At 42.0% G+C, this 25627-nt stretch overlaps 1 protein-coding gene across 5 annotated transcripts in view; it reads left to right on the top strand.

Annotated features, from left to right (window-relative positions):
- TTC28 (tetratricopeptide repeat domain 28) overlaps nucleotides 1-25627 on the top strand; it is a 659289-nt gene that overhangs the window by 551953 nt on the left and 81709 nt on the right. For all 5 annotated transcript variants that reach the window (XM_027575252.2, XM_027575251.2, XM_027575253.2 and 2 more), the window contains one exon: nucleotides 955-1120. In XM_027575252.2, coding sequence (XP_027431053.1) covers nucleotides 955-1120 — 166 coding nt within the window. The remainder of the gene's footprint in view (nucleotides 1-954; nucleotides 1121-25627) is intronic.

Below are 25627 nucleotides of genomic sequence, written 5' to 3'. Positions count from 1 at the left end.
TGTTTCTCTTTCCCGTCCTCTTTGCTCTTAATGAGACTCTGAAGCTTTCACTGGGGCTCTAATCCAATCAGAGAGGACCAGCCTTTTCCAGGGCTGACACACCTCATTACCATTTGAGAATATGTCCTATGTTTATTGCCAGAAAACCACTATGTATTGCTTCAGTTTCATGCAGCCATAATTTTTTGCTCCTTTAATCCATTAATGATGGTTGGCCAGTTAGTTTTATTTAAAAATGGTTTGAAATACTTTTATCTGGCCTTTTTATGATGACGTATTTATTTATTTATTTATTTAAAGATTTTATTTATTCATTTGAGACACAGAGATACAGAGAGAGAAAGCATGAGCAGGGAGAGAGGCAGAGGGAGAAGCAGGCTCCCCACTGAGCCAGGAGCCCGATGTGGGGCTCGATCCCATGACCCTGGGATCATGACCTGAGCCAAAGGCAGACACCTAACCCATCTGAGCCACCCAGGTGCCCCGACGACATATTTATTTTTGACTAGCTTTTGTGAAATAAAAGGTCTTTGAGTAACACAATTTCTACTTGGCTAGTTATATTTTTGTTCAGGATTTCAGTTTCTGGGGAGAACATACCTTGGCATGCTCATGTACCATTCGGGAAAGAAAACTTTCCCTAGTAGTTGCTTCTGAGAAGCATCTGTTTGGAAATACATATGAAGTAGTCTTCATTCCATGAGCTTCTGAATATAGTGTCAAGAGCAGAAGCCTTATCTTGAATTCCCTGGTTTCAAGCACCAAACCTGACGATGAAAGCTGTAGAAATGGGTACTGACCAAATTCTGGAAAGCCCTCTCGAGACCTCGGATTTCAGGATTTCTTCACACAGTTTGGATGGCATGCTTGCCCAAGAGCACTATTGCCTGTCTCCAGCCCTCCCTCCCACAGCCCTGGTCTTGCATAATGTTGGCTGTGCCTGTCTGGTTTCAGGAATTCTGAAGTTTCACGAACACTACCTGGGTGATAATGCGGCAGAAAACTCCAGTGACTTCCAGGCCGGCGGCAGCGCGGCTCTTCCAACAGCCACCAGCTCAGCCCTCGAGCAGCACATCGCCAGTGTGCGAGAGGCCCTGGGGGTGGAGTCTTACTACTCAAGGCAAGTAGTACACCGTTCCCAGTCCCATCTTCAGATACAATCTCTGTATCTGAAGGGGTGTTGGGTGTTTTTCTCTTTTTCTTTTGTAAACATCCTATTTGAGCTAAATGGAAGAAATCTATGGAATTCGCACTTTTGTGTGAAGTCTGTTCACAGTCGCTGCAGGAGAAACAAATACGTGTCCCTGGAGGGCAGACCCCTTCATGGGCTGTCTTTATTCTTTTTGGTAATTTCCTTTCAGATAGGGAAAGTTCTCAGAGATGCGTGTTTTCTAAGGACGGTTTGTTTGTAGGATGTTTAAACCTACACATGACTTCGAATTTAACATTCCAGCTAATTAAAACTGAGGTGATTTTTGGGTTATAAACTGATTAATAATGAGTTTGTTTGTACTATAGCCAAACGCCTGTTTGAGAGAGTAATTTAACACTAGTGACAGGATCTGTGCGTTGTGGGGCTGAGGTGAAGGAAGTTGACCTCCCAGCATTGAGAATAGAGACGGGAAGTGCTTTTTGCAGATTGTAAAAGTTATATGCTTATGGAAACATTTTATCATGATTGACTATTTTACATACAGAAAATAATTTCCACAAGCACCCTGCTGCTGGGGAAAATGGAAAGAAGAGGGGCCACAGAACTGGGTGGTAGCCAGATTTTCAGGCATCTCAGCCCTCCATCCTGTGCTTAATAGTGTCAAGAAGATCTGTGTGTCAGAGAATCTTGTGTTAGCTGGTGTCAGGTCCCAGGGACATCTGCTTGTCTCTTGAATGATTTCATTTGCAATCATGGAAATCCTAAGACGTCACCATAATTCTTTGGAGATGCTTATGCCAGACTCCCGAGTGTGTGTTGGTCAGTGCCAGCAGCAGGTTTGATCTTTGGGGTGCTTATGAAGTTGGGGACAAGTTCTTAGATGAACTTGGATAATGTAATGTCAAGAGTGGAAGGTGCTGTCGGGTCTTCTAGCTGAACTCCTTTATTCAACAGAAGCCAGCACGGAATAAGACTGCTGACAGCCAAGTTCGTGTCAGAGCTAAGATCACAACAATAGAGATCTCACCCAGACTCCCAGGCCACTGCTTGTTCTGTTTTTAATTATCAAAATTAATATCATATTTGAGAAAATAGCCGAAGCATGTAAGAATGTCGTCTCCAGCTTCTGTGTGTATGAAGTATGAGCAGGCTTCAGCCACATGCACACATCGTTGTCTTATTTCTTCTATGACTGTGGTGCATCCTGGAGCATCCCTTTCCTTAACCCTGGGTAGCAGTGTGCTGATTACAGGGGCTTGACAGTGTGGTAACCCCGAGAACTTGGAAGTATGGCTATTCCTTGAAATGTAATTATAGGTGACCATAAAATCGATTAGGTCAGGGGTGTACAAAGCTGCTTCAGCAACAGAATGGCACTGTAGCCAGTCGGATTCCACTGTAACCTGACCACAGTTATTGCATAACCAAAGTGAGTATTAATGGGGCGCCTACGTGGCTCCGTCGGTTGGGCGTCTGCCTTCGGCTCAGGTCATGATCTCAGGGTCCTGGGATTGAGCCCTGCTCGGCGGGGAGTCTGCTTCTCCCTTTCCCTCTGCTGCTCCCCCTGCTTGTGCTCTTTCTCTCTCTCTCTCTCAAATAAATAAGTTTTTTAGAAATTATTAAAAAAAAAAACGGAAACAACAAAGTGAGTGTTAAAAGGATGGTTGGCTATAAAATCAATGCACAGAAATCAGTGGCATTCCTATACACCAACAACAAGACAGAAGAGAGACAAATCAAGGAGTCGATCCCATTTACAATTGCACCCAAAACCATAAGATACCTAGGAATAAATTTAACCAAAGAGACAAAGGATCTGTACTCAGAAAACTATAAAATACTCATGAAAGAAATTGAAGAAGACACAAAGAAATGGAAAACGTTCCATGCTCATGGATTGGAAGAACAAACATTGTGAAGATGTCAATGCTACCTAGAGCAATCTACACATTCAATGCAATCCCCATCAAAATACCATCCACTTTTTTCAAAGAAATGGAACAAATAATCCTAAAATTTGTATGGAACCAGAAGAGACCCCGAATAGCCAGAGGAATGTCGAAAAAGAAAAGCAAAGCTGGCGGCATCACAATTCCGGACTTCCAGCTCTATTACAAAGCTGTCATCATCAAGACAGTATGGTACTGGCACAAAAACAGACGCATAGATCAATGGAACAGAATCGAGAGCCCAGAAATGGACCCTCAACTCTATGGTCAACTCATCTTTGACAAAGCAGGAAAGAATGTCCAATGGCAAAAAGACAGTCTCTTCAACAAATGGTGTTGGGAAAATTGGACAGCCACATGCAGAAGAATGAAACTGGACCATTTCCTTACACCACACACAAAAATAGACTCCAAATGGTTGAAAGACCTAAACGTGAGACAGGAGTCCATCAAAATCCTAAAGGAGAACACAGGCAGCAACCTCTTCAACCTCAGCCACAGCAACTTCTTCCTAGAAACATCGCCAAAGGCAAGGGAAGCAAGGGCAAAAATGAACTATTGGGATTTCATCAAGATAAAAAGCTTTTGCCCAGCAAAAGAAACAGTCCACAAAACCAAAAGACAACCGACAGAATGGGAGAAAATATTTGCAAATGACATATCAGATAAAGGGCTAGTATCCAAAATCTATAAAGAACTTATCAAACTCAACACCCAAAGAACAAATAATCCAATCAAGAAATGGGCAGAAGACATGAACAGACATTTTTCCAAAGAAGACATCCAAATGGCCAACAGACACATGAAAAAGTGCTCAACATCGCTCGGCATCAGGGAAATCCAAATCAAAACCTCAATGAGATACCACCTCACACCCGTCAGAATGGCTAAAATTAACACGTCAGGAAACGACAGATGTTGGTGGGGATGCAGAGAAAGGGGAACCCTCCTCCACTGTTGGTGGGAATGCAAGCTGGTGCAGCCACTCTGGAAAACAGTATGGAGGTTCCTCAAACAGTTGAAAATAGAGCTACCATACAATCCAGCAATTGCACTTCTGGGTATTTACCCCAAAGATACAAATGTAGGGATCCGAAGGGGTACGTGCACCCCAATGTTTATAGCAGCAATGTCCACAATAGCCAAACTGTGGAAAGAGCCAAGATGTCCATCGACAGATGAATGGATAAAGAAGACATGGTATATATACACAATGGAATATTATGCAGCCATCAAAAGGAATGAGATCTTGCCATTTGCAACGACGTGGATGGAACTGGAGGGTGTTATGCTGAGTGAAATAAGTCAATCAGAGAAAGACATGTATCATATCACCTCACTGATATGAGGAATTCTTAATCTCAGGAAACAAACTGAGTGTTGCTGGAGTGGTGGGGGGTGGGAGGGATGGGGTGGCTGGGTGATAGACATTGGGTAGGGTATGTGCTATGGTGAGTGCTGTGAATTGTGCAAGACTGTTGAATCATGCAAGACTGTTGAATCACAGATCTGTACTTCTGAAGCAAATAATGCAACATATGTTAAGAAAGAAGAAAAAGAAGATAGCAGGAGGGGAAGAATGAAGGGGAGTAAGTCGGACGGGGAGACGAACCATGAGAGACGATGGACTCTGAAAAGCAAACTGAGGGTTCTAGAGGGGAGGGGAGTGGGGGGATGGGTTAGCCTGGTGATGGGTATTAAAGAGGGCACATTCTGCGTGGAGCACTGGGTGTTATGAACAAACAATGAATCATGGAACACTACATCAAAAGCTAATGATGTAATGTATGGTGATTAACATAACAATAAAAATATTTTTAAAAAAAGGATAGTTGGCCAGCAGTAGAAACACAAAATGAGGGAGAGAGAGGAGGGCAGATTTGGCAGTGCTCGTTTCTGACATTGTCAAAGGGAAAGAGAATCTTGGCTAAGGGACTCGAAGTCCCATTGAAAGGCCGTTCCCGCAGTAGACCTGCAGTCTTCATGCTCTCTTATCCTTCCCCCCTTCCCTCCCTTCCACAAATACTGGAACACTTGCTATGTACTATGTGCACTCGAGATCAAGAGTAAGGTGGTGAATAAGGCAGACATGGCTTCTGTTCCCAGGGATCTGAAAGATCGGAAACAACAGAGCACATAAAACCTTTTAATTAAAATTGCCGTTGTGCTTAAAGGAAAATGCAAGGTGGATAAAAATGTGTAAGTGGGGGTGGGAAACCCATCCGGGGGAGTTGGGGAAGCTTCCTTGGGGAGGGGATATTTGAGCTGAGCTCCGAAGGATGAGGAGAAATAGAGGAGATGAAGGCCACTCCAGGCAGTTGCACAAAGGTCTTCGGTAACCGTGGTGGAGAAGACCCCTCACGTCATCCCTCTGCCTTCCCTTGTTCAGGTCCTGTGCTTCTTGTCAAACCTTCTGATAATCATTTGATTTCTCCTGTAAGTCTACTTGCAAATAGAGAATGTGCATAAGAAACTGGCATTCTGGTCTGTACAGCTCTGCTTGGTTAACGCTCTCAAGAGGCAAATCCTCTTTGAGCGCATTAACATCCAATTTTCAAATTTGTAAGACCACCAGTCCAGAGCTTTCTCTGAGATGAGATCATGAAGGGACACAAGCATGCAGGGCCGCCCATTTGAAACCTCTGCACATGCACGCAGAGGTGGTTTCTGTACGCCACCTCTGTTACAGCACTCTGGTGGCCACACCTAGGTCATCTCCGTCCAAACCAACCCTGATAGGCCTCAGCCTGCGTGAAAATATAGATTTTACTTGATCCCAATTTTCATGGGCCTAGATTAAGATTCATCATAAGAAGGAAGGGGACTACCCTTTGACTCTTCCCAGTGCCTGCCCCCACCCCCCATCAGGCACTATGTTTAACTCCAAACACTTGTGCCTATGCAGCTATTTTATATGATACTGGAGCTTGAGTGATTTTGCTTCCAGGTGACTTTTGAATAGAAAACAAATGACTTTTGGGTTATAGTTCAGCTCTTCATCAATGGTAGGGAGAGAAGAGAGACTGTAACTTGCTTAATTTGCCACATTAATCTTTTCCTCTCTGCTGTATACAGAAAGCTAACAAGTTAGGATGAGTCCTTAGGGAACTATCTCTAGGATGTTGGGTGGCTTGATGCTTAGCGTGACTTTGTTGGGCTGCCCTTGGTAGCTTCGATACCCAGTTTAGACTGCCAGAAATAAGGTCTTTTCTGCTGCTTTGGACTAGTCTTACTAGAAATTTTTTCTTATTCTTTATTTAAACTCAAAATTGAACACTTCAATGGCATGGTTTGAATTTACTAGAATGGAGTTTTGTGAGACTCTGGTTTCTACTTCGTAGTTTCATGAAAACAGTATGAAAATTTCAATGACAGATAAATTATTTTTCATCTATAAAATTTTAAAATATTTTTAAAGCCATAATGCTTATTAATAGTAAAGATGCAGTGAATGAGCAGTCTCATACAGTAGGAATATAAATTGGTCTAGCCTTTATAAAAATAATTTATCAGTGGTATCAGAAATCCTTAAATGTTCATGCCCTTTTACCTCCAAATTCTCATTTTGGAAATGGAGTAAGGAGGTATTCATAGGAATATTTATAATAGGTCTACATTTTACAGAAAATTTTATTTATTTATTTATTTATTTATTTATTTATTTGAGAGAGAGCAAGTGGGGAGGGAGGGGTAGAGGGAGAGGGAGAGAGAATCTTAAGCAGGCTCCATGCTTAGCTTGGAGCCCTCTGTGGGGCTCAACCTCATGACCTTGAGATCATGACCTGAGCTGAAATCAAGAGTCAACGCTTAACCAACTGAGACACCCAGGTGCCCCATTATAGAAAATTTTAAAAACCTAAATGTCCACAATAATTGAATGTCAAGTTATTTTATATCTATCCAATATAATATTACATTGTAATTAAAATTATGTTTAACAGAGAATTTTTCATCATATAGCCAAATGTTTATTATAAAATATTAAGTGAAAAAAGTAGGATATAGAATTATTACATATAGTATAATTTAAAATATACAAAATATGGGTAGTATGAAAAGTAAGAAAAAAAATCCTTACAAGGAAATAGGCTATAGTGTTAGTGGTAATTATAGGTGGATGGTAAAATTACAGATGCTTGGTATTTTATTCTTCTACCATTCCTTATTTTCAGTTTTTTCACAATGGACATATATTACTTTTTAAGTTAGAAATAAAGTCATGAATAAACATCTCTATCATGCAAAGGGAAAAAAGGAACCTTTCTGTAATTAGTTTACAGAGAATAAAATCCAAGTTTTCAAGCTTGGCACCATGATCTAGCTCTAGGAAGGCATTCTGGGTTTATTTTCCATCTTGTCTCTTGGTGAACACCATGCTCCAGCTACCATACCTTCTTCTCTTTTCTCTAAATGTACCCTTGCCTTCTTCTCCTCTGCTCTAGCTCAGGCATCTCTAACCTCGGAATCTGTAGGTGCAGCTACCCACCAAACATCTCTGCATGGGACTCTTCCAGGAATCTCTAGTCTAAAATATCTAAATCCCAACTCTTGAGTTTCCCCATTTCCCTCCTCAATCAGTCATTGTAATATACTCCACATTAACAGAATGAAGAACAAAAACCACATGATGATCTCAATAGATGCAGAAAAGACATTTGACAAAATTTAACACCTTTTCATGATAAAACAACAACAACACTCAGCAAACTAGGAAAAGAAGGAAATTACCTCAACATAATAAAGGCCATGTATGAAAAGCTTGCAACTAATATCATACTCAGTGGTGAAAACTGAAAGCTTTCCCTCTAAGATCAGGAACAAGGCAAGGGTACCCTCTCTTGTCACCTCTATTCAGCATAATACTGGAAGTCCTAACCACAGCAATTAGGCAAGAAAAAAAAAAATAAAAGTCCTCCAAATTGCAAAGGAAGAAGTAAAATTATGTCTGTTCATAGGTGACATGATATTATATGTAGAAAACCCTAAAGATTACACCGAAATCCTGTTAGAACTAATAAACAAATTTAACAGAGTTGTAGGATACAAATTCAATACTCAAAAATCAGTTGCATATCTATATACTAACAATGAATAATTCAAGAAGGAAATTAAGAAAACAATCCCATTTATAATAGCATCAAAAAGAATGAAATACTTAGGAATAAGTTTAACTCAGGAGGTGAAAGACTTGTATACTGAAAATTGCAAAATATTGCTGGAAGAAATTAAAGAAGACAAATAAATGGAACACATCCTGTGTTCATGGATTGGAAGAACTAATATTGTTAAAATGTCCATACTACCCAAAGCAATCTATAGATTCAGTGTAATCCCTATCAAAATTCTGGTGGTATTTTTTACAGAAATAGGAAAAAAAATCCTAAATTCATATGGAATCTCAAAGGACCCCAAAAAGCTGGAGCAATTTTGAGGAATCAAAACAAAGCCAAAGGCCACACACTTCCTAATTTCAAAACATCACAATGCTACAGTCATCAAAACAGTGAGGTACTGGCATAAAGACAGAGACACACACAGGCTAATGGAATAAAATAGCCCAGAAATAAACCCTGACATGTAGGTCAAATGATCTTTGACAGGAGTGCCAGGGCTACATATTGGGGGAAAGGATAGTCTCTTTAACAAATGGTGCTGGGAAAACTGGATATCCACATGCCAAAGAATGAAGTTGGACTCTTCTCTTACACCATATACAAAAGTTAACTTAAGATTAAAAAAAAAAAGTTAACTCAAAATGAATTAAAAACCCAAAACATAAGACGTGAAAGTATAAAACTCCTAGGAAAAGCTTGATGGCATTGGATTTGGCAAGGATTTCCTGAATATGACACTAGAAGCCAGGTAACGAAAGCAAAATTATGGAAGTGGGACTACATCACATTTAGACTTCTGCAAGGCAAGGGAAACAGTCAACAGAGTAAAAAGTCAACCTATAGAATGGGAGAAAATATTTTCAGACCATATATCTTATAAGGGGCTAATATTTAGAATATGTAAAGAACTCCTAGAACCTAACAACAACAACAACAACAAATAATCGGATTTGAAAATGGTCAAGGGACTTGAATAGACATTCTTCAGAGAAGATATGCAGATAGCCAACAGGCACCAGAGAAGATGCTCAACATCACTAACCAGCAGGGAAATGCAAATCAAAACCACAAGGAGATGGGTATCCCCTCACACCGATTAAGATGGCCACTATCAAAAAGACAGGACATAACAAGTGTTGGCAAAAATATGAAGCAGTCAGAACCCTTGTGTTCTGTTGGTGGGAATGTAAAATGTGGCAGCTACTATAGAAAACAGTATGGAGGTATGTTTTTTACCACAAGAAGAAATGGTATAAAAAATACATTTGAATCCGCCCACTCTGTCTTCACCACCACAAGCACAGTGCGAGTCCTCATCGTCTGTTCCCTGAACCACTGTCGTCACCTCGTGTCTCGGCCTTGCAGTCCCCTTCCCCCAGAGTGACCTTTCACAGATGTATGTGGGACCATGCTTCCTTGTTCTCCCCATCCCAAAGCACCCCAAACTCGTCACAAAGCATCCCCCTCAAAGATTCTGATGTTTTGTAGATTTCATGTTCCTCATGGCAGGTGATCTCACCTCTACCCATTGAATGGCACCTTTGGCCCTTTGGCTTGACATGTCCCTGTGTGCCCCCCAGCCTCCTCTCACCACCAAGGCTATTCCAAGGGCTGTCCCACCCTAAAGTTTAGCTTGTGCCCTTCTTTCTCTCTGTAAAATTCTGCCCACTGCCTTTGGAATGACTGGTTCAGTCTCATCCTTCAAACTCCTGCTTCCGTGGTAACTCCTCAGAAAGGCCTTTCAGGAGCTTCACTGTTGGTTTCTTTCATCTCTGCTTACCCAGTGCCTGGGGCGGTCCTGCAACATAGTCTATGCTTAATAAATGTTTAAGTGAGCAACTGGCTAACTCTCTGAGTGCATTAAGTACTTCTCCCTGCTGCCCAGAATTGCCTTACTTTTCCTACAGATATTCTAATCACCCATGAGAGCCCTGTTCAAATCCCACACCGTTTCCATGAGGACCATGGAGAGACCCTAAGTCCATATCAGGTTTTTGCTCCCCCTGAGGTGCCTAATAATAGTACTTACTCCATTCTTCCTTATTTCATAGTCGCTTGACTTGTGTGTCTTCCCAGGCAGATGGCGATAACCATGGAAAGCAGGTGCTGTGTCCTCTCTGAATGCTCAGTGCCTGGCCCACAGTGAGATGTCCATAAATTTGAATTTCAGTCACCAGAAGATGTGCTGTGAGCACACTCTCTGTACATGCTGGGCCGATTTACTGACTTTCTTTTTCTAGTGGATGTAAAATACACTGTGCCCTTAGAAATTGAGTCTCTGTGCCTTGGGGAGCATCTTCATTCAATTACCCACAGCCTGGCTATGGTGTCCTTGTTATTCTGCAGACCGTTTTTGCTTTTCTTAATGGCATCTTGCTGCTGAAAGGAAGTGCATTGCTACAAAGGAGTTTCTGAAAATGGATTTAAAATAAAAGAACTGCTTTTATTAAGTGTTTAATAAGAACTTCCAGTCCCTTCCTTCCTCCCAGATCAAAAGAGGCATAGATTGAAACCACTGTACAGAACATGAACCTCCCATAAGGGAGACGTTATGAATTTCAAAACACATCTTCAGTTTTTAATTCTGATACTTAGCTAGAATCTTGCTGTTTCCTGGGCACCTGGGACAATGCAGTGACACCTTGGCCATGCTAAGCTGACCAGTGAGAACACTAGTAGTTCTGGAAGGAGTGCTCCCAAGAGATTTTAAATAAATTGCAATCATAGGCTGCCCTTATAATAGGGGAAATATTCCTTCATTGTAATGAATATTAAACCTTGATAAATTATAGCTGTTATTTTTGTTTCAGTGCTTTTCTATATTTCTAATTTTTTTACAGCAGGTTATTTTTATAATCCTGTGCATTTTCTGATTTCACGGATTAATTTAGGTTGTACCAATGTGTAAATGCTGATGACTTCAGCTAGTTCTAGACTGATCACGAACGGTGACTGTTAAATCTGACAGTGCCAAGTGCTCAAGATGTGGGTCCATGAGATACCTCGTATGTGGGTGGTGAGAGAGTAAATGGGCACAACCACATCAGAAGACAGGTTAGCATTACCTTCTAAAGCTGAATATTTACTTAGTCTTTGACTCAGGTGTACACCATAGGTGTACTATTCAAGAGAGGCTCTTGTACATGAGCAAGAATTTTCAGAATTGCACTGTAAACAATAACAAAATGCTGGAGACTCACATGCCATCAGTGAGAGAGTGGATGGGTAATAGTCCCAAAATGGAATCTTAAGCCACAAAGAGATGAGCCACCGGGAACCCAAAGATGTGGCTAAATCTTGGAAATATAATCAGTGAATAAAAGCAGATCCTCAAATACTACCTATGGCATGAAGTCCTTTTAATAGAGTTAAAACAACTAAAATAAAAATATGGTTTTAGGAATATAGCTCGATGCAATAAAATTTGTACAGTAAGGACAGGCAGGGGCCAATGACTATGGGATTTGCGATGGGACTTTACTCGGGCTGCAGAGGCAGGGATTGGGCTCCATGGGAGGTAACAAACGATAAGATGTATGTTATTCTCTGGCTTTTGTTTTGGTTAGTGGTTTTGTGAGCGCTCATTAAATTATTTAAAAATTACTAAGTAAATCAATGAAAGCAGGCCATGCATGGATCAATGATGAAAGGGTGTCAGGAACCGAAGATTATGATTAATCCAATTCCAAAGAGGTTCCCCCACCCCCCCAACAAGAAAAAATAAGGCAGGGTTTCTTAAACAAATTGCAACAGCAAGATTGTCTAGGACAATTTTAATCCACGTAAATGGACAATTGATAGATTGCTTTAAATTATTTGTATCTGTTCTTTTAAGAAGTACCCATGCACTGTCATTGTCATATTGTTGGCTTATTTTAAGTTACAGCTGATTTATTTGAAAGTTTTAAATTATCTTTACAATATTTTCTAATTCTGGCTTTTTGCTAATCAAGGCTGACCTCCCAATCAATCCAAACTAGTAAGTTTTTATTTTAAAAATCAACTATTTTTTTCTTATCCCAAATCATTTCCAGAATTATGTGAAGTAAAAGTGGATAGAATAATTGGGGGGGGGGGCATTTATTTGTTTCTTAAAACAAAGAATTTCCCATTTCATTCTAAATTAGGGTAGGTTCCCATTTTGAAAATATTTTATGTGTGTGTAGTCAATCTGGGCCAGAGCTGGTTCTGAGCCTGGAGATATATGCATGAATAATAGCTGGAATTCTTGGCCTTACAGTAGCTCACAGTGTGAAACATGCAACAAATGTGTAAATTATTAATCCACCATGTGCAAAATGTTATGATAAAGGTCTAAACAAAGAAGGCTGTGCCTCACTCTGCCTACTTGGAGGTAAGGCGGTGGTTCAAGAGGCCTCCAGGGAGGTGACATTTGAGCTGGGCCCTGCAGAGTGAAGGGAGAAAAGTCACTGTGAGCAGAGGAATTCCTCCCCAGGCGAGGGTGTAGAGGAAGGAAAGGCCCACGGCCTCCAGATAATGAATGATGGCTGCAAGAGAAGATCCATCTGTCCTCTGCTGTAGAATTGTCCTCTGTGTCACAGCCACTCAGCTACTCTCTCCTGGGTTTCGCCTTTTTCTTGCAAGATCTGAAGGTGGGCTCCCTTTCTCATGAGGTGGGTTTGCCTGTCTGAGTCTCTTATGTCCTGTCTTCTTGGGACATGGCTGGATTCCAAGAGGCAGGCTTTATCTATGACGTGACTCACTCAGGCTCGGCTATCCATGTTTCAGAAGAAGAAGATGATGCCAGGTTAGGGACTACATCACTGAAGAGACACAGCTGCAGAAGTGAGTGGAACGCACCGGAGACTCTGGTCTTATACCCCTGATTCCGATTTAGATTCCTTCCAAAGGCTGAGTACAAAATAAATTCAGAAAATTGCATTCGGTAAGCTTCTTAGGGTATCAGCAACTTAGCAAGAAGGATAAGTGTAGTTGGTCTTCTTGTCTGACTTCTGAAGTAGCTAAATTGAATCCTGTTTTGTAGGTCTCATGGACTCTTTAAAAAGCAGAATTCTTGAAATTGCTGAGTTTCCCCATATACATGGAAGGGCTAATCTGGTGAATGGTAGAATCCGCCTAAAGCCAAAAAGCAGACAGCAGTGATGCGGGGAAAAGGGTCCTATGCCTGTCGTTCAGCCTGTGTGGGGCGTGGGACTATGAACAGCCTGGGTTTCCCTGGGTTTCCCTGACATTGCTGTTTCCGGGCCCCAGAGCACCGGCCTATTTGGTAGATGCCATGAAAACTTGGCAGGGGCACTATTAAACAACAGACATTTCTCCTTTTATCTCTTGTCTCTGATGCTTTGTTCCTGGTCCCAAAGCTTGGAATGGCATTCCTGCTAGAAGAAGGGACAGAGGGAGAAGGGGCAGGGCGAATGTATTGACCAATCCAGACCTTCAGCACTTCCCTCTCAGTGCCCCATCAACTGTTGGCAGGCTGTTGCCGTGACCGATTTTGTAAAAATTCTTTGAACTAATCAAATCTCAATATCCCTGACTTTGTATACCCTGCCCTTTGCCCCAGTGAAATTCCCTGGCCCTTTCTTTCTGATTGATTCTGTGCAGCTTTATCTAACAATCGATATTTAAGACATTTAATATATAACTCTCGACTTACCTTGCTTTGGGAAAATGACCCCAGTATAGCCACCAAGTTCCTCTTTGATCTGGCTAAAATAGGCATTGTTTTTCATCCCTTTTGTCCTTTTATGATTTGAGCACGGTGGTTAAGGAGGCACTGGAGGCGTGCCGATCTTAAAAGAGCCCATTTCACCGTGTCAGACCCACAGCTCACACTGTACAAGTCAGGTTTTCCTCTAGTAATGTCACAAACACCTCAAGATTTCAGAGACTTGTAACCACAGACATGTATTTCTTGCTCTGGGGCGATAGATCAGCTGGGGTAGTTCTGCGTAGGCTGCCTGTTGGGCTTAGGTCCCTGTGTCTCATCTTTCTGTGACCAGTGGTGACCAGACAAGACTCTCCTCATAGCAGAAATCAGGATTGCAAAGGACCGAGAAAAACAGACACTTCTAAAGCCCTGCTCACCTCTCGTCCACTCACGTTCTGTTGGCTAAAGCCAGTCATGCATCAAGCCGAACATCAATGGGGCAGGGAGTCCCATGGAGTGAATATGATCTGAACAGTAACACAGCCTCCCTCTGCCCCTCACCCATGGAGACCTGGAGAGAGAGAGAAGGATAGTCCTTGCTCAGGCCTCATGCTTCTGTTCTCTTCAGTGTCTGATGGTTGACCATATTTTTGCTTATATCTCTCTCTCCTCAACATAGCACATACCCAGGTGGGGGAGGCTTTGCATGCACCCCTTCGTCTCCTTCTGTGGCTTCCCATCTTCCCCTCACTTACCCTTGGTTACTTTACTTTCCCTTGGAAACATAATCTTCCTTGAGGACACATGTCTACCTCCCTGGCCCCGTGTCTCCCTTGGTTTCGAGGCTGGATCGTCCCCCTGGAATTCACCTCTAGCTCAGCACCTGCACCATCGGACCTTTGCTCAGGCAGCTGCCCAGGTTGGCACACTGTTACTCCCAGTTTTTCCCATTTTCTTTAAAGCCTCCATCTTTCCTCCCCAAGTTCCTTAGTTTTGAGGCCTTTGAATCATTTGTCCTTAAATTTCCCTTTCCTATATTGCTGTTTATTTAATCAGTCGCTAAACTCTGTGTGATCCCACTCTCTACCCCTTTTTCTCCCCTCCTCGGGGCCAGGCTCTTAACCACAACATGCCCCCATGACCAGCCTGGCCTTCCTGCCCCCTTCTCTGCCCTTCAGTGCTTCTGCCCTCTGCGCCTGAGGACTGTTCTCAAAGCTCCGCTGTCCTCCAAGCATTTCCACATACATCACAGCCCACAGAGAATGGCGGTGGCCGAGGAGTTACTGCCAAGGAAGCTGGTGCTCAGGCTCCATTGTCCCATACAGCCTTTCCCCCTCCATCTCCTGGTGTCAACTCTCTGTTCAAATAGGGACCACTTCTTTCTCCGGCCACCTCCACACCATGCATGTCCCCATGAGTGTGCATTTGCTTTCTGCGTCTGCCAGTGTGGGACCCCCTGGGGTTCTTTCCCCCCAGGGCATTGCTTTTCCTGCAGGCAGGAAGGGCTTACACAGGTGGGGAGAAGCTAAAATGCAGGGACAGAGGATGCTGCTGTGGAGCTGACCCGCCCCCCATGCCTCGCCCCTTTTCCTACCTCCCATCCAGGATTTTGAGAAGTCTGGGCACGCAGTGCATAGAACTCTGATGTATCCTTGTTGGTTAACTGGAATTAAATTGTACAAATTAGCTCAGTCCCAGCAAGGGGGGGGTGGGGGGTCACTGAATGCCACGTGGTCATGTCTTATCTCTACATTACTAGCCCTTAGCAGTGTCTAGTACCTAAGAAGCCCTCCATGAGTATTCACTGGATGAGAGAGGGATTGGAAGAGGAAAAGAACAAACTGGGGGGGGAACCTCCAAACTGGGCGGACACCTTTTCCTGACACTCGGTCAATAGAGCATCATGAATGTAGCAAAGCATGACCCAAGTGATCGCGTGTGTTCCAGAGTCATTGCTCTGGCCTTTTCTTCCCACTCCCACCCCATTGCAGCACCATGAAAGCACGGCGTCATCCTGGACACTCAAAGAGGTGGACTTCCCCAGATCTGGTAGTTAATGCAGACCTTGAACTAACATCCACATTACAAAACTTGACCCATAGGCCAGCACGTGAAACTCTTCTGATTCTCAATAACACATTGAACTCGTTAAGGCTTCAAAAGTAATGAGATGTTCTTTTCTTTTGGCTTTTGATAGACTTATGCTAATGCAGTGAGGAGTCAGTGCTAATAAGCTGGGAGAGGCAGAATTGATTTAAGGATCTGTCACTTCCAAAAACATACTGTCTGATGGAGACAAAGTTATCATCATAAACTTGTCTTTTTCTTTATTCTTGTGCATGCTGCTCATCTCACTGCTAATTAGAAACATCGGGAGAGAACACTTCATTTTTCTGGCAGCCCTCACAAAAGCTTTCTGCTTTTAGGAAGGACTGAGTACCTTCCCGTCACAGGACTTGGCTCATAGCTGTCTGATATTCATTCCCCTCGCTTGCCTCAACATGCAGGCCTCCCTCAAGCATGTTGCTGATGGCGGGGGGAGGGAGTTTCAGTCCATTTTCTGTGTCCTCACCTTCAATGTCACAGATGGATCAAGCCACAGTGGACTCTTCCACTTAAAAAGCCAGAAGTTGGATTGACCTATCCTGTCCATGAAAGGGCATAGCCATGGGATAACGTTCAGATATTCCTGGAAGTTCACATATACATCTATTAATTAGACCTGATGAGGTTGAGACTGTATGCATCACATATTGATTATCACATCAAGGTTGGAGACAGCCTTTCTTGTGAAGATGAAGTAGAAAGACTGAGGGATAATGACACCAATTTCCTTACTGTAGCCATCCACGGCAAACCATCTCTCCTTCTGGACTTGTTTCTTTGTGATCCTTTGGGTGCCACAGTCCTGTCGACAACTTAGGAGATCTCTTTTGGGTTGTTGTCAAGTCTGGGTAGCTCTGCTGCTATGGGTTTCACTGTTTCCTTCTTGGTTGCCCCTTATCAGTGTTAATTATTGCGCGAGGTTCATTTTCTAATGTCTTTCCCTCCCTGCTGGACTCGAGAGCCATTGAGGGTGGGGATTGAGTCTGTCCACTTTACCATCAGGACACTACCTGGAATGTCGCTGACCCTCAGGGAAATTCGTCACTGAATGACTAAATAAGATGGGCCCACCTTTCCTTTTTTCCATATAAACATGGTCTCTTCATAATTACATGAGAGCTGAAACTGGGAACGTTTCCGATCAATGCTATGTATGAGAAAAACCACTTCCAAAGAAGGACACAGAAGAAGCAAACAGGGCTAACAGCAGAGTGAAAAGAAAAAGAACAAGAGTGTGTGTATGTACAAACTTTCTTTCAATCAAGCATAAACTAATGTTTTACTGTATTTTTCTTCTTGTCTGCTTCCTCCTACTTTGGCTCAGTGTTGAGTGTTAAGCCCCAGAGATAAAAACTCAGCATAGTTTATAGTGAGTAAGGGCTTTGGATTACAGCGGTTTTGAATGCTGGAAATGGCTAAATTTAAAAGAGATAGAGAATTGTAGTTGGAAGAAAGTTACAAGGAGGAAAAAAGCTGTTTGTCTAACTTGTCTTTGAAAATGAGTCAAACAGGCAAGAGAGTCCAGATTCTGTACAATATGAGTCATTTCAGTTTCCCATGGTTGATAGGATTTTTCAGTAGATGGATACAACTTTGATTTCACTTTACACTATTAAATATTATTACTAAACCAAGGTGCACAACATGCCTTGGTGGGTGCTCTGTAATGCCAAGTGAATGCTCTTTTAATTCCAACTCCCTATTAGGACCTCTCAGGTTGCAAAGAAGACGGAAACGGCCTCTGTTGGCCATTTTCCATGTGTCAGACACAGGTGTACAAACTCATAGATGTTTTTAATATCCTCTGAGGCTGTGATTGTGGTCCCCATTGTACATATCAGGAAGCTGAAACTCAGAGCCTTTTAATGAATTGTCAAGGGTTCTCACAGCTAGTTAAATGCTAGAAACAGAATTCAAGGGTGGGCTTTAGAAAGGGCTTGTCAAAAACAATGAGTGCCAACACACCTCCTGGGGCTCTAGAATTATATCTTCAAATGATTTTGTTCAGAAAATGTCTCATTCACTCTTTTACAGACTTTTACTGTCCCTTGGGAGATTTTGGTAGACTTTTCTTCTCCCCTCTGGAAACCTCCACTGAGTCTCCAGTACTGGGCATTCTCCAATCTCACTGGCCTTAGCAGTAAGATAGAAACGAGAAAAATGTGGAAAAATAAACAAGATGAAAAAGTAGAAAAAGATTCTGTCACAGTGCTGTCAAACACATCATTTAAATAATCTCACTATGGTGAATTTGAGAGCAAGGAGAATGGTTTCTCATTGAGAAATAAAAGTCCTTTGACTTGAAGAATATTTTCAAAAAATAAATCCTTCATTATCCTAGATATTTCTTTTTTTTTAAATTTTTTTATTGTTATGTTAATCACCATATATTACATCATTAGTTTTTGATGCAGTGTTCCATGATTCATTGTTTGTTCATAACACCCAGTGCTCCATGCAAAACGTGCCCTCCTCAATACCCATCACCAGGCTAACCCATCCCCCTACCCCCCTCCCCTCTAGAACCCTCAGTTTGTTTTTCAGAGTCCATCATCTCTCATGGTTCGTCTCCCCCTCTGACATACTCCCCTTCTCTTCCTCTCCTGTTATCTTCTTCTTTTTCTTTTTTCTTAAAGTATGTTGCATTATTTGTTTCAGAAATACAGATCTGTGATTCAACAGTCTTGCACAATTCACAGCGCTCACCGTAGCACATACCCTCCCCAATGTCTATCACCCAGCCACCCCATCCCTCCCACCCCCAACCACTCCAGTAACACTCAGTTTGTTTCCTGAGATTAAGAATTCCTCATATCAGTGAGGTCATGTGATACATGTCTTTCTCTGATTGACTTATTTCACTCAGCATAACACCCTCCAGTTCCATCCACGTCGTTGCAAATGGCAAGATCTCATTCCTTTTGATGGCTGCATAATATTCCATTGTGTATATATACCACCTCTTCTTTATCCATTCATCTGTCGATGGGCATCTTGGCTCTTTCCACAGTTTGGCTATTGTGGACATTGCTGCTATAAACATTGGGGTACACGTACCCCTTCGGGTCCCTACATTTGTATCTTTGTGGTAAATACCCAGTAGTGCAGTTGCTGGATCGAACGGTAGCTCTAATTTCAACTGTTTGAGGAACCTCCATACTGTTTTCCAGAGTGGTTGCACCAGCTTGCATTCCCACCAACAGTGCAGGAGGGTTCCCCTTTCTCCACATCCCCGCCAACATCTGTCGTTCCCTGACGTGTTAATTTTAGCCATTCTGACGGGTGTGAGGTGGTATCTCATTGAGGTTTTGATTTGGATTTCCCTGATGCCGAGCAATGTTGAGCACTTTTTCATGTGCCTGTTGGCCATTTGGATGTCTTCTTTGGAGAAATGTCTGTTCATGTCTTCTGCCCATTTCTTGATTGGATTATTTGTTCTTTGGGTGTTGAGTTTGATAAGTTCTTTATAGATTTTGGATACTAGCCCTTTATCTGATATGTCATTTGCAAATATTTTCTCCCATTCTGTCGGTTGTCTTTTGGTTTTGTGGACTGTTTCTTTTGCTGTGCAAAAGCTTTTTATCTTGATGAGATCCCAATAGTTCATTTTTGCCCTGGCTTCCCGTGCCTTTGGCGATGTTTCTAGGAAGAAGTTGCTGCGGCTAAGGTCGAAAAGGTTGCTACCTGTGTTCTCCTTTAGGATTTGGATGGACTCCTGTCTCACGTTTAGGTCTTTCAACCATTTGGAGTCTATTTTTGTGTGTGGTGTAAGGAAATGGTCCAGTTCCATTCTTTTGCATGTGGCTGTCCAATTTTCCCAACACCATTTGTTGAAGAGACTGTCTTTTTGCCATTGGACATTCTTTCCTGCTTTGTCAAAAATAAGTTGACCATAGAGTTGAGGGTCCATTTCTGGGCTCTCGATTCTGTTCCATTGATCTATGTGTCTGTTTTTGTGCCAGTACCATACTGTCTTGATGATGACAGCTTTGTAATAGAGCTGGAAGTCCGGAATTGTGATGCCGCCAGCTTTGCTTTTCTTTTTCAGTATTCCTCTGGCTATTCTGGGTCTCTTCTGGTTCCATACAAATTTTAGGATTATTTGTTCCATTTCTTTGAAAAAAGTGGATGGTATTTTGATGGGGATGGCATTGAATGTGTAGATTGCTCTAGGTAGCATTGACATCTTCACAATGTTGATTCTCCCAATCCATGAGCATGGAACGTTTTTCCATTTCTTTGTGTCTTCTTCAATTTCTTTCATGAGTATTTTATAGTTTTCTGAGTACAGATCCTTTGCCTCTTTGGTTAGATTTATTCCTAGGTATCTAATGGTTTTGGGTGCCATTGTAAATGGGATCGACTCCTTGATTTGTCTCTCTTCTGTCTTGTTGTTGGTGTATAGGAATGCCACTGATTTCTGTGCATTGATTTTATATCCTGCTACTTGACTGAATTCCTGTATGAGTTCTAGCAGTTTTGGGGTGGAGTCTTTTGGGTTTTCCACATACAGTATCATATCATCTGCAAAGAGTGAGAGTTTGACTTCCTCTTTGCCGATTTGGATGCCTTTGATTTCTTTCTGTTGTCTGATTGCTGTGGCTAGGACTTCTAATACTATGTTGAATAGCAGTGGTGAGAGTGGACATCCCTGCCGCGTTCCTGACCTTAGGGGAAAAGCTCTCAGCCTTTCCCCATTGAGAATGATATTCGCTGTATGTTTTTCATAGATGGCTTTTATGATATTGAGGTATGTACCCTCTATCCCTATACTCTGAAGAGTTTTGATCAAGAAAGGAAGTTGTACTTTGTCAAATGCTTTTTCTGCATCTATTGAGAGGATCATATGACTCTTGTTCTTTCTTTTGTTAATGTATTGTATCACGTTGATTGATTTTTGGATGTTGAACCAGCCTTGCAGCCCAGGCATAAATCCCACTTGGTCATGGTGAATAATCCTTTTAATGTACTGTTGGATCCTATTGGCTAGTATTTTGGTGAGAATTTTTGCATCCATGTTCATCAAGGATATTGGTCTGTAATTCTCTTTTTTGATGGGGTCTTTGTCTGGTTTTGGGATCAAGGTAATGCTGGCCTCATAAAATGAGTTTGGAAGTTTCCCTTCCATTTCTATTTTTTGGAACAGTTTCAGGAGAATAGGTATTAATTCTTCTTGAAATGTCTGATAGAATTCCCCTGGGAAGCCATCTGGCCCTGGGCTTTTGTTTCTTGGGAGATTTTTGATGACTGTTTCAATTTCCTTAGTGGTTATAGGTCTGTTCAGGTTTTCTATTTCTTCCTGGTTCAATTTTGGTAGTTGATACATCTCTAGGAATGCACCCATTTCTTCCAGGTTATCTAATTTGCTGGCATAGAGTTGCTCATAATATGTTCTTATAATTGTTTGTATTTCTTTGGTGTTGGTTGTGATCTCTCCTCTTTCATTCATGATTTTGTTGATTTCGGTCATTTCTCTTTTCTTTTTGATCAGTCTGGCCAGGGGTTTATCAATCTTGTTAATTCTTTCAAAGAACCAGCTCCTAGTTTCGTTGATCTGTTCTACTGTTCTTTTGGTTTCTAGTTCATTGATTTCTGCTCTGATCTTTATGATTTCTCTTCTCCTGCTGGGTTTAGGCTTTATTTGCTGTTCTTTCTCCAGCTCCTTTAGGTGTAGGGTTAGGTTCTGTATTTGAGACCTTTCTTGTTTCTTGAGAAAGGCTTGTATTGCTATATACTTTCCTCTGAGGACTGCCTTTGTTGTATCCCAAAGATTTTGAACAGTTGTGTTTTCATTTTCATTGGTTTCCATGAATTTTTTTAATTCTTCTTTAATTTCTTGGTTGACCCATTCATTCTTTAGTAGGATGCTCTTTAGCCTCCATGTATTTGAGTTCTTTCCGACTTTCCTCTTGTGGTTGAGTTCTAGTTTCAAAGCATTGTGGTCTGAAAATATGCAGGGAATGATCCCAATCTTTTGGTACCGATTGAGACCTGATTTGTGACCTAAGATGTGATCAATTCTGGAGAATGTTCCATGGGCACTAGAGAAGAATGTGTATTCCGTTGCTTTGGGATGGAATGTTCTGAATATGTCTGTGAAGTCCATTTGGTCCAGTGTGTCATTTAAAGTCTTTATTTCCTTGTTGATCTTTTGCTTAGATGATCTGTCCATTTCAGTCAGGGGGGTGTTAAAGTCCCCCACTATTATTGTATTGTTGTCAATGTGTTTCTTTGCTTTTGTTATTAATCGCCTTATATAACTGGCTGCTCCCATGTTCGGGGCATAGATATTTACAATTGTTAGATCTTCTTGTTGGATAGACCCTTTAAGTAGGATATAGTGTCCTTCCTCATCTCTTATTACAGTCTTTGTTTTAAAATCTAGTTTGTCTGATATAAGGATTGCCACCCCAGCTTTCTTTTGGTGTCCATTAGCATGGTAAATGGTTTTCCACCCCCTCACTTTCAATCTGGGGGTGTCTTTGGGTGTAAAATGAGTCTCTTGCAGACAGCATATTGATGGGTCTTGTTTTTTAATCCAATCCTATAGCCTGTGTCTTTTGATTGGGGCATTGAGCCCATTTACATTCAGGGTAACTATTGAAAGGTATGAATTTAGTGCCATTGTATTACCTGTAAGGTGACTGTTAACTGTCTGTTGTCTGTGTTCGTTTCTGCTCTTTGCTGCTTTTAGGTTCTCTCTTTGCTTAGAGGACCCCTCTCAATATTTCTTGGAGGGCTGGTTTCGTGTTTGCAAATTCCTTCAGTTTTTGTTTGTTCTGGAAGCTTTTTATCTCTCCTATTTTCAATGATAGCCTAGCTGGATATAGTATTCTTGGCTGCATATTTTTCTTGTTTAGTGCTCTGAAGATATCTTGCCAGTCCTTTCTGGCCTGCCAGGTCTCTGTGGATAGGTCTGTTACCAATCTAATGTTTCTACCATTGTAGGTTACATATCTCTTCTCCCAAGCTGCTTTCAGGATTTTCTCTTTGTCTCTGAGACTCGTAAGTTTTACTATTAGATGTCGGGGTGTTGACCTATTATTATTGATTTTGAGAGGGGTTCTCTGTGCCTCCTGGATTTTAATGCCTGTTTCCTTCCTCACATTAGGGAAGTTCTCTGCTATAATTTGCTCCAATATACCTTCTGCCCCTCTCTCTCTCTTCTTCTTCTGGGATCCCAATTATTCTAATGTTGTTTTGTCTTATCGTATCACTTATCTCTCGAATTCTGCCCTCGTGATCCTGTAGTTGTTTCTCTCTCTTTTTCTCAGCCTCTTTATTTTCCATCATTTGGTCTTCTATATTGCTGATTCTCTCTTCTGCCTCATTTATCCTAGCATTTAGTGCCCCCATTTTTGATTGCACCTCATCAATAGCCTTTTTGATTTCGATTTGGTTAGATTTTAGTTCTTTTATTTCTCCAGAAAGGGTTTCTCTAATAACTTCCACGCTTTTTTCAAGCCCAGCTAGTATCTTTAAAGTCATGATTCTGAACTCTAGGTCCGACATCGTACTAATGTCCGTATTGAGTAGGTCCCTGGCTGACGGTACTACCTCTTGTTCTTTTTGCTGAGGTGATTTCTTTTGTCTTGTCATTTTGTCCAGAGGAGAATAGATGAATGAGAGAACAAAATGCTAACAGGTTTACAACGTCCCCAGCAAATATACTGTATACAAATCAGAAAAGACCTGAAAGCAGGGGAAAAGAAAGGGAAAGAAAGAAAAAAGAAAGAGAAAAAAAAAAGAAAAAAAAAGATAAAAACAAAAACAAAACAATACAAAAAAGGCAGAATATGATCAAATATGATCAGGCTAGTGCATAGATCAGTGCCACACACTAGATTTTGGGCGTATTTTGGTCTGTTAGAAAAAAGTGCCTCCTAAAATTTTAAAGGAAGAAAGACATATATGTACAAAATAAGGGTTGATACAATGAAGGGATGGAAGATGACTGTAAAGATGAAAATTATAAAAGATTTTATAAAAGGACTTGGTAAGATAAGTTGCTTGAAAAAGGAAAGAAGATTTAAGAAAAAAAAAAAGAAAAAGGGAGAGAATGTGATCAGGCAGGAGACTAGAACAAAGCCATACACTAGTGATTTAGGGTATATTTTGATCTGTTAGAAGAAACTGTACCTCAAAATTTTAAAGAGAGAACTACTTATATATATATGCCAAAAATAAGGGTAACTACTATGAAGAGATAAAATATGACTCTAAAAATGAAAAATAAAAAAATTTTTTTTTCTTTAAAAAGGGGATTGATAAGATGTTGGTTGAAAAAGGGAAAAAGAAAAATAAAAAAAAACAGTCAACAAAAATTAACTTTGATGAAATAATGAATCATGGTAAAAAAAAAAAAAAAAGCCATGAATCTATGTGCAGTATTCCCCTAGCGCTGGAGTTCTCCCATTCTCCTTGATCGATCAACTTGGTCTTGGCTTGCTGGCTGTTTGTGCTGATCTTCTGGGGGAGGGGCCTGTTGCTGTGGTTTCCAAATGTCTTTGCCGGAGGCGGAATTGCCCCGCCCTTGTCGGTCTGGGCTAAGGAAGCTGCTCCGGTTTGCTCTCAGGAGCTTTTGTTCCCTGCAAGCTCTCCGTACAGCTTTGGAGGACCCAGGGCAAAAATGGTGGCCTCCCAATCTCCACCCGGAGGAGCTGAGAACTCAGGGCCCCGCTCCTCAGTGCGCCCCCAGAGAAAAGCAGTCACTTCCGTGTCCCCGGTCTCCAGCCGCACTCCGTGCTCACCCGGCCTGTGACCGAGCGTTGCTATCTCTGGTACCCGACCCCGTGTGGAGTCTCCAAACCCAGCAGATCCCTGCAGTGCGTTCTCGCACTGCTCCTCCCCGGGAAGGAAGGGGAGTCTCCCCGGCTCTGCTGCTTGTTGGGTCCCTGCTGGAGGAGCCTTGCCCCGACTGGGCCGCGGATCACAGTTTATGGCAACCCCGAGCTGAGAGCCCACGACTCTGCTCCGTCTCTGCAGCCGGCTTCCCCGCTCTGATACCTGGGAGCTCTGCCGCACTCAGGCACCCCTGGTCTCTCTGTGACCCCAAGGGTCCTGAGACCACACTGTCCCGGGAGGATTCCACCCCCCGCTTAGCCACTGCAGCGACGTCCCTCTGCCGAGCCAACTTCTAAAAGGTCCGATTTTGTGCTCCGCGGCTCTAGCACTTGCCAGAAGCGGCCGGCGGAGGCCCCTCCCCCGCCGTCTATCCTCCCGAATATCGCCTCGGATTCACTTCTCCGCACGCCCTACCTTCCAGTAAGTGGTCGCTTCTCTGTTCAGAGAGTTGTTGCTACTCTCCTGTTCGAGCTCCTGTTGAGTTCGTAGGTGTTCAGAATGGTTTTGATCCCTATTCAGCTGAATTCCTGAGACCAGAGGAAATCTAGGTCTCCTACTCCTCCGCCATCTTGCTCCGCCCCTATCCTAGATATTTCTTAAAGTGAAAATAGTCCATATCAAGACATACGATGAAAGAAATAATTCAACAGTCCCTGAGAAGTTATGTATTTTCTGTTCAAACACTAAAGTAATCGTTTAATCTTACATGCAATTCCCTGAACTCTTCCTAAATAATTGCCTTGGTGATTTTAGCTCAACCTTGAAACAGACTTGGATCTGTTGTATATTTGACTTTATTTGAAAGAGAAAAGCAAGTTTAAAGAACTAG

Source organism: Zalophus californianus, chromosome 14 (genome assembly GCF_009762305.2).
Source record: "Zalophus californianus isolate mZalCal1 chromosome 14, mZalCal1.pri.v2, whole genome shotgun sequence".
NCBI classification, from domain to species: Eukaryota; Metazoa; Chordata; class Mammalia; order Carnivora; family Otariidae; genus Zalophus; species Zalophus californianus.
The sequence above is the reverse complement of the archived record's forward strand: the minus strand, read 5'-3'. Positions and strand labels throughout refer to the sequence as shown.